Raw genomic sequence first — 10000 nt, forward strand, 5'->3', positions numbered from 1 at the left:
TTACATGCATTTTGTCATGGTGTAACGCTAGGATGGTTCGCCGTCTACCCAGAGCTCCAGGGACAGTGCCAAAGCCGTCAGTGGGTAGAACTGTGGATTGCTGGGGTGTTAATGGTGTGGTGGTGCGTACGCTACACTCAGCCCCACCAACCCCCACCTGTTGTTTTGAAATTGACTTGAGTGCATATATTATGGACAGGGGAGTATTTTCAGGTGGGAGAATTTTACGTGTTTACTTTCACTTGAGTAGTGCATGTGTGTATGTGGAGTGGAATGCATTTTGGTTCATTAAAGAAGCAGGTGAAGGTCTGTGTGTGTGTGTGTGTGTGTGTGTGTGTGTGCGCGCGCGCATGTGTGCTGGAGGGCTTTCTCTGTATCCTACCACTTAGATATAAAGGACCTCAAATGGCACCAGCTGCTGCACACATGTGCACACACACACACACACACACTCAGTACACAGATTAAAATGAACCCTGCTAAAACATCCATCTTATCCTGAGGTCAAACTGAGAGGGCTCAGATCAGAGCCTGGGGTTAATTAATGAAAGTGGCATCCGCAGCACCTGTCCAGGGTCTCACACACAAACACAGACACCCCCCCACACACACACACACCCACCGACCCACACACACACACACACGCACACACACACACACACACGCACACACACACACACACGCACACACACACACCCACACACACACACGCACACACCCACCGACCCACCCACACACACACGCACACACACACACCCACACATGCACACACACACACCCACACACACCCACACGCACACACCCACCGACCCACCCACACACACACACACACGCACACACACACACCCACACACACACGCACACGCACACACCCACCGACCCACCCACACACACACACACCCACCGACCCACCCACCCACACACACACACACGCACACACCCACACACACTTTTGCTCTCCCTGTACTTTAAACAGAGGAAGTAGGCCTAAACAACAGGAAATGTCTACTTATTGGTGTCATTTTATCTGATGAGGCTGATGTGTATGTATGTGTGTGTGTGTGTGTGTGTGTGTGGGCGTGGGTGTGTGTGTGTGCGTAATAGTACATAGTTTCTGAAAAGCATAGTTTCTCCCCCTCTTAGGGGAAGATAAGTGACCTGTCCACTACAGGGAGGTCTATGACTGGTAAAGGAAGGAAGTGTTCATGTTTCAGAGAGCTCATCACTTCCTCAGGCATTGCTATGAGACAGGAACCAGCGGCAGGACAAAGCCCCTCGCAGTGGTCCTTATATGGTCATCCCTTTCCCCCTCTCCGTATTCCTCCTGTGCTCCGCTCCACTGTCTCTGGTGATAAACTAGCTAACAAAAGATGAGTTTCCCAAAAGTGTCACAACACAGATCAAGATAGGACAGTGGCCATCACTTTGAACACTGTTTCCTAGATAAGAGGATCTAAATACAACAGTGCTTGTGGGAACCGGGGCCCAGACTTCGAGAGAGTGGTCTGCTGGAGCTCCGAACCGCAGAGCGGTCTGCCGGAATTTTACAAGGCAGAGCGGCGTGGCCTGCTGGTGGCAGGACGGTACCGGATGGCCGACTTGCCTGTTTTGAAAATCTCGTAGCGGATGGAGAAGCCGGCGCCATGCGTCTCGTAGTCCGACACGAACTTGATGAAGAGCTGGTGACCAGAGGAGACCACAGGCGAGGGGGCGATCTTCCCACAGTACTTCCCCACGAGCTGACCGCTCTCATCCACACCGTCCCTCACCTCCACGTAGTCGTACCTGCAGAGACGGGGAAGGGAGGTGAGACACCGTTACCACGCCCGTCTTTATGGTTTCAGTTCCATTTCAGTTACGCTCAGTGAGAGGCTAAAACACACAAACGAGAGGAGTTGTCATGTCATGCTGTCCTGCACACCAGACAGGGGCAAAGGTCCAAGATTAGCAATATCCAGCCAATGCTTAGTCATCCGTCTGGTAGACAATAGTCTGGACAGTCTCGCGAAGTCACACGTACATGCGTGCAAGTGCAGTGTGCAGTCACACACACACACACACACACACACACACACACACACACACACACCACACACTCACACACACTCACACACACACACACACACACACACACACACGTCCACATACACACACACACACACACTCACACACACACACACACACACACACACTCCACACACTCACACACACACACACACACACACACCACGGCATAGATTTATTATTTCTGTGGGATGTCTGTATTAGTGTTTGTCTGTATTAGGAAGTAATACAGGTAAAGAAAAATTGGATTCTGTGTAGTTTTTCCTTTTCTTTGTTTTCTGTTCAAACACACACACACACACACACACACACACACATACACACACACATACACACACACACACACACACACACAAATGGAATTTCAGCCCTACGGCTTTTGGTGTGGGCAGCCACCTAATTGAGTCAGCAGCAGTTCAGAAGTCTGTTATGCAGAAGCGTGCGTCTACACAGAAGAGGCAGAAACACACACATACACACACACGCACGCACGCACACACAGGGATCTTGTGTCAGTAACACAAGCCGCACGTGCGAGGGCGTTCCTCTCATGGTCAGTGAGGTAAGGCAGGAGCGGAGACAGTCTGCTCTGAGGACCCGGCCTGGCAGGACTTTAACATGCCTGCACTGATATTCAGTGGCACTGGTGATTTTCACTCAGCGAGGCCGCGCTTGATGCGACTGACGGCAGAATCTGGTTTCCATGGCATTTAATCGCCACGGAAGCCCATAACCGTGGTAGCCGGAGGAGGAGAGGAAGGTTCCACAGGGGCACGGGGTGTGATGCACTCCTGCGTTTAGACCATGTGATGTCTCTGAGCTCATTACAAAAACCACACGTGCATGTGCAGACACACACACACACACACACACAGCCGCTTACCGCAGTGCTTTCTTTGTGTTCTAATGTGAATGTGAATGTGGCGGTGGAAACATGCCCAGACATGCACCAGTAAAACAATCCTGTGAAAAAATGCTTCCTTCCACCATTCTCGAATTAAAGAGGGGAAACTGTAAAAATTTAAAGACAGTCCCATAGACAGGGCGTGTGGCGTGAGACCCATCTTCCCATACTGGCATGGCCCTTTCTCACTCTGTAGGGGTTAGTATGAGGCACACGAGAGTGTGTGTGTGTGTGTGTGTGTGTGTGTAAATTGAGAATATGAGAGGTATGGAGCTCTCTGAAATTGGCTCCCCTGGGGTGGTGGTAATGTAGCGATGACTTCATCCATGTCTGTATGTGGTGTGTCTGGCTGCTCTGATAGCAAACCTATAGTAGGACACTGGTCAGAGCAGACACTACTACTCCCATCTGCTAACATATCGCATACAGAGACACTACAAACAGTTGCACATGAGCCATCTTGCGCGCACACACACACATGCCAGGACACATGCCAATCCTGCCAACCTACTCCACTGAAAGAACACACACACAGACTTTCAGTATTTCCACACCAGCACTAACCATAGAGATTCTTGTAAATAATACATTCATACACATGAGAAAATCCTCTCTCTCTCTTTCTCTCTCGCTGCCTCTCTCTCACACCCACCCACACACAAACACACACACACGATGCGCTCTGCAAAGAGCGAATCCGCTCCGCTCCAGCACCAGCTCCACCCTCTGCGTCTGACCAGCACTGCGGTGAAGATGAGGAAGATGGGGCTGATGAAGAAGATGGTGGGGCTGCTCCTTGGCCTACACCGCCCAAGATGAAGCAGATTAATCTTGTTCATGTCCTTCCTCACTGTTCCTCTCTCCCCTCGCTGTAGCACAACCTGAGCCCCAAACACACACACACACACACACAACCGCACACACACACACACGTCCCCCATGGCACAACTACATGCAACTTGTGGCTACATACACAAACAGGGATACACACACACGCACACACACTTGTGCCTCCCGGCTTTTAAAAAATTGATGCTACCCTGCGCTTCATTGCAGATCAGGCAACATGGCTGGCATGCAGCAAGTGATGATTTTCTGGGTGTAAACAAACACTCTTTCTTTCCTCTGTCGCCATGAAAGACGCGCATGCACTCGCGGCGACTCGAGCGACCAGCCGCTCCTCCTGCCTGTGTGGAAAATCTTAGCACCTCCAGCGAAACCTGGCTGTAGCGCTTCATATTCAGGCACATCACAGGTGCCCCTCACACGTGGACGGTGTGGCGAGGCGCCTCACCGGTTGTGGGATTAGCTGTACGTGGAGACATTGCTCCAGGGCGCGTGCCGCTTACAGCATGCGGAGTTTTAGTCACATTCCGGGCTCGCTCCTGCAGCTCAGCTGTTTTTGGGACAGACTCGGCTCGGCAAAGTGGGGGGGGGGGAGCACGTGGCCCTGGGCTTCAGCCCAGCAGAGCCCACCTCCAGGCGCTCTTCATGTGGAGGGCATTGTGGGATTGTTTGGGATTGTGTCGGCAAACGAGCACCTTCCTCCCGCCATAAACTGAACGGCGGGGCCGTTTACGGGGCCCGAACAAGCCGTGCGGAACGTTATGGAAACGAGAATCATTCCCGTGGGCCCGGAGACAGAGCAATCTGCTGACAGCGACGTGGAGCCGTGCTTCCAGCCAGGCAGCACGCGTCAAACACTTCCCCTCGCTCGGCCTGCTTCACCACCTTTAGCTTCATCTTCCTCCCCAGACGACGCACTCTTTAATGTGTTTCTTCCTCTTTCTCTTCCTCTGCCATCTCAATGTCTTTGGCCTTACACTGACAGACATTCATCCGAGGGCTGTCAGCACGCGCAGACCACCATCAGGCCTGTCAGACCCTTTCCTGATCAAATGTGCCACACACACACACACACACACACACACACACACACACACACACACACACACACCACGTGTGCTGGTGGCGACGGTGAAAATGAACAGCCAATCCAGTGGGAAATTAAAACAAAAGGGATGAATCTAATTCCCCGTGACCTTCGTTTCAGCGGTCCGCCGTGGTCCAGCTGTCCGGCCGGTCAGAGTGGAGGAGGCTACCCTGAAGTGTCCAATGAAAACATTAGCTCCAGATCACATGCGCCTTGGGACAAGACAATAAACCACAGGCTAACAATATAATCCAGACCTGGGGTGGGCGAGAGACTGCCTCCCCACAAACTCAGAGACACAGCCACAGAAATGAAAAGACTGTGGCAACGGCAGCCTGCAGCTGCCTATGCAACTGGGCCAGACATTACTTAAACACACATTACTTAACCAGTCCCAGTCCTGTGCATTTTCGAGGCAGGGCTGACTGAGGAAAGCACGAGTTTCTTGTGCTCGGCTGTCGGGAAGCAGGCGCTAACGCTAAACCATCGCATCTTAGGCCTGCCTCCAATCATTTAGTTTCGTTTTGGGATTAAGCCACATTTGGCAGGCAATCCGGGAGCGGGAGACCTGCCTGTAAACACAACAACAAGCAAACAAACGAACAAACAAACAAATAAATAAAAACCTTTCTTCAGCTCAGCTGCCAGGAGACACCAACCCAGATGTCAGGGGATTAGCACAAAGCCCACTAGCAAACTTCCACTTCTCCAGTCCAGCACAGCGAAGGTTTGTATCTTTCTTTGTTTCTTTCCGTGGGTTCTCTGGCACGCGACGCTCGTGATCGCAGCTGGCCGTAACAGGCCCTTAATGCCTGAGAGCCGCGGCTAGCTAACGACCTCGCCGTCGCCGCAGCCATGCGGTGCCGCTGCCGCCAGAGAGCCGTTAGGCCGCAAGGCCACGCCTGGCCGCGGAAGGTTCGAAGGTGCGGCCAGCACCTCTGCTGTACTGGCAGTCAGCTGCGTTCCCTGCTGCCGAATGTGTTATTTGAGACGTGGAGGCATGGCTGTGCAGTGGAAGCCTCATGGCATTTCCAACTTTGGCCTAGAGATTTTCCCACTTATTTTTAGAGTCGAGTCGATTTATCACAGCAGCCTGCACCCCATGTGTTCATAAACGGTAATTATGATTAACATTGATGGATTCAGCATGCCTGCCTTCATTAGCCTACCTAATTACACTTTTCAGACATCCACAGATTTCCAACAAATTATATATTTATTATATTAATACATTTAAAAGTATTACAGCATCTAACGGGCATCGGGCAATTATGGCATCTAATGGGCACCTAGATGCAGCAGTCTTTTGCTAGACAGAGAAAATCAAGAGGGTTGTGTGTGTGTGTGGGGGTTGGAGAGAGGAGAAGAGAGGATGTGTATGAAAGTCACTGAATTGTCCAGCAGTAGCAGTTTCATGAGTTTGCATGCCTCGTGGCGGTTAAATGCTGGGGAACTCCCCACCATTCTGGACAGATAAAGGCTCTCAGATGAGTGGCGACATGTCTTCATGCTTACAGTGCAGGTCGAGTCTCCGTTGTGTGCTACAATTAGAGGAGAGAGATAGAGAGAGAGAGAGACAGAGAGATAGAGAGAGGGGGAGATTTGCTGGAAGGGCTTGACCCTTTGTCTCGTGTGAGAAACACAACACTCTCTCTGTTTGTGAAGCCGTGTGTGAGGGGGCTCTAGACTCTGCTGCCTCAGTCACTCCGAAACATTGCTGCGCTCAGAGCTTATGTTTCTCTGACAGTGAGCCATCAGGAGCAGTTAATAAAGGATTGCATAGAAGATGATTTCACACCCAATCGTCTCTTCCTTCTAACACCAAAGGGCATGTGTTTTAATGTAACGTAATCTATTTTAATATAATGGCGACGAATATATGCGGGAGCTGTTCTGCGAAGATCGTAAGCGCTGTCCTCGGTTTCTCCTTCCCTCTGCGTGGTCAAACCACTTCGCTGCCGTGCACTCTAAGAGCCACAGATGGGATCTTAGACAAGAAAACGCCCCCATTAGCCATCAGACATCCCACTCTCACTCTCACGACGGCGCGAGTGTTTAATTAGTGGCTCTTCTCGGGAGCAGGATGGCTAATGTGCGCTCCTAGAGAAGCGTGCTTGTGTGCGGATCCCGCCAAGGCCGTGAGCGAAGCTGCCGGAGCGTGGGAAATTCCCACCGCCCGTCTCTCCGACCCACAGCCGCCCGAACAGGCCGACCCACACCAGGCAGGGCTCGACAAGGAGCAGGACCCGCCTCTGGGAGCTATGTACAGGATCAGAGCCACCCCGCGCATATTTTTCGTCAGCACTACAACAGGCCTGGCGTTGCCAAAAGCCCAATGTTGCCAAATGCTTCAGAGTCTTGCTCGTGTGTATCATCATTACCGCAATACTGGCCTCTACAATGTCGTAATTGCACCAACAACAGCAACAACAGCAAAAAAGCAATTTAAAAATGCAATTACTGCATTCCATTTCGTAGTAACATCCGGCGCGTTAAAATCGAACATCGGTAGTTATAGCAACTCTCCTCGGCAAATGAGCATCCAGAGAAATCCCAGAGATTTGCGATCCCAAAGGAGTCTTGTGCTCTGGCTGACCAGCTGCAGATGTTCAGCACTTGAATACATTCGCATGGTCTGATAAAAGCACATGCACTTTCATTAAAATCACACAGCGTTATCCAAACATGGAAATATGAACTGTGATTACTGATAAACAGAGGCGCACTTGCAGCTGTATAACCAACCTCCAAACGGCGGGAGAAAAGGAAGAAGAAGAAGAAGACTCTGTCAGGGATCCCAGTTCTCGGAATCTAAAGGAATCGTCTCTATTTAGCCCACCTTGGTGTCTGATAGGTGGGGGTTCCTCCCGTCCCCTGGACAGGGTAGACCCACCCAGCGCCCTGGAGAGCAGGGTGCTGGTGGGCATGGGGCAGTGGAATGGGTACAGCAGCACACACACACACACACACACACACACACACACACACACACACACACACACACACACACACTCCGTCTTCTATTACACATGCAACCTCCCGTGGCCAGGAGCTCTGTGTGTGTCTGTTCTAATGAGGCCAGACCCTGCTCCTAGAGCTTATTGGCAAGGACGTACGCGCACGCACACACACACACACACACACACACACACACACGCACGCACACGGGGGAAGAGTGAACTAGGGGCCACACTCAGCCCCCAGCACTGCAGCGGGTGATCTCCTATCACAGACACACACAATGTTTCTGCTGTAAAACTACCATTTAACTACCCTATGAACGATGTGAACATGCAGCGCAGCGGCTAATGCTGGTTAATGATCTGGCACAGATTAAAAACTTAATAATAACACTGAAAGACACAAAACTAAAAAAAACTGTATACAGACACATTATTATCAGAGATTTCTACTGCAGCGATAATATTAAAGCCAAGAAAATACTGTGTTCATTTTGTTCAAAGGCTGAGCTGAAAGTGAGCCTATGACCCACTGAACTGAAACCTGGACTAAATTTAGACTGAAACGATTTTGTCCACTAGGGTATGTGACTGTGCTGCTGTGCTGCAGGACATGTAAGAGATGCTTGCACACACACACACACACACACACACACACACACAGACAGGTATGTATATGTGCAAGTCAAGTCGATTACAACGGCATTAGGCCCAATTATTTATTGTAGTAGCATGCAGACTGGGCAGTGCACTACATACACCCAGAGAGCAACAGAGAAGGTCAACCAGAGGTAAGACTCTGGGCAAGGGACAGAGAGACGGAGAGAAGAGAAGGAGAAAAAACGAGAGAGAACAAGAGAGAGATTTGGTTAATGAATGACTGTGGTTAGAACCCCGAGGCTCTGGGTCCTGGGTCGCGGCTTTCTCTCTGTACTTCACTGACTCTTCCGCTCCCTCTGTTTTCCTGTCTTCGCTTCTCCTCTGCTCTGCTTCCACTGCCACGGACCAGACGACTGGGAAGAGCCGTGAGTTATTCGATTACCCGACACGCAGGCCCAGGTCTCGTCTTTCTTCTCCAGGCCCCCTTCGGTTCTCCTCCCACACCCCTCCTCGGGGATTGCTCTCTCCCGGTGGGGAGTCAGGGCATGCCACACCAGCCCTGACCGGGTCAGCGCCGTAACTCACAAACACAGGACCCTGTCGCACCTTGTGCTGGAGCGCACACATGACATGTACGCACACGCACGCGCGCACACAGCCTTCAGAGGGTTGGTTGTTTCTCACTGAGAGAGACGAAGAAGGAACAAACTCTGAAAATAGCCTCTGAACTCTCTCACGTTGGTTTTTGGTGTCTATTAATGTGATGGATGGTCTTTTCCTTTATGTCTAAATCGTTGCTGATCTTACTCTCCCTTCATCTCTCTCGTTCTCTCCCTCCTTCCCTCTCTCTCGCTCCCCTCTCTCTCGCTCCCCTCTCTCCCTCTATCTGTTCAACTTTTCCTTGTAATGGGGAAAGCAGCCAGCTTTTGGATTCGCAGAGGACCCATGCTGAGGGAGCCAGGTGCCAAGCACCGCCTTTCTTCCGCTGCAACTGATGTGGCCTGCTCGGTGGGTGTGTGTGTGTGTGTGAGTGCGTGTGTGTGGGAATGCATGTGTGCGTACCGTGCGTGCGTGTGTATGTTTGCGCACGTGCGTGCATCACGTGCATGTACATGCATGTATTTAGTGTGCCACAGTATGATCGATGCGCTGGTGCCAAAGGCAGTGCCAAAGTTTGGAGGGCAAACTGACCTCCCCATTCCCAGAGCGGCACACACTGCGCCACGTGGCCCTGGCCAGCTTGGCACCTCCTCTACTGCTAATGAGCCAAACCTTTTCAGCAGGACTGGCCGACCTACCGGGGAGTGGAGAGGAGGCGAGTGTGTGTGTGTGGGGGGGGGGGGTGCAAGAGGGCAGGAGATGAAGTGAGAGACAGTAGTAGAGGAGAGAACAGGAGGTGAGGAGAGTGTGACGGGGGGGAGACGCAGGGACTCCTCGAGCTCCAAACCAGCGAAACGCAGCCGTGCGGCGTCTTGCAGAAAAGGAGGGATGAGGAGTCTTAAGACAGGCCGTGACCCCATCACAGACAAGCCAGGCTCA

General features: G+C 51.6%; 1 protein-coding gene across 2 annotated transcripts in view; it reads right to left on the reverse strand.

Moving 5' to 3' along the window:
* Positions 1–10000, reverse strand: part of nrp1a (neuropilin 1a) — a 56512-nt gene that overhangs the window by 37524 nt on the left and 8988 nt on the right. For both annotated transcript variants that reach the window (XM_035530559.1, XM_035530557.1), the window contains exon 3: positions 1604–1785. In XM_035530559.1, coding sequence (XP_035386452.1) covers positions 1604–1785 — 182 coding nt within the window. The remainder of the gene's footprint in view (positions 1–1603; positions 1786–10000) is intronic.

Source organism: Electrophorus electricus, chromosome 10 (assembly GCF_013358815.1).
Source record: "Electrophorus electricus isolate fEleEle1 chromosome 10, fEleEle1.pri, whole genome shotgun sequence".
NCBI classification, from domain to species: Eukaryota; Metazoa; Chordata; class Actinopteri; order Gymnotiformes; family Gymnotidae; genus Electrophorus; species Electrophorus electricus.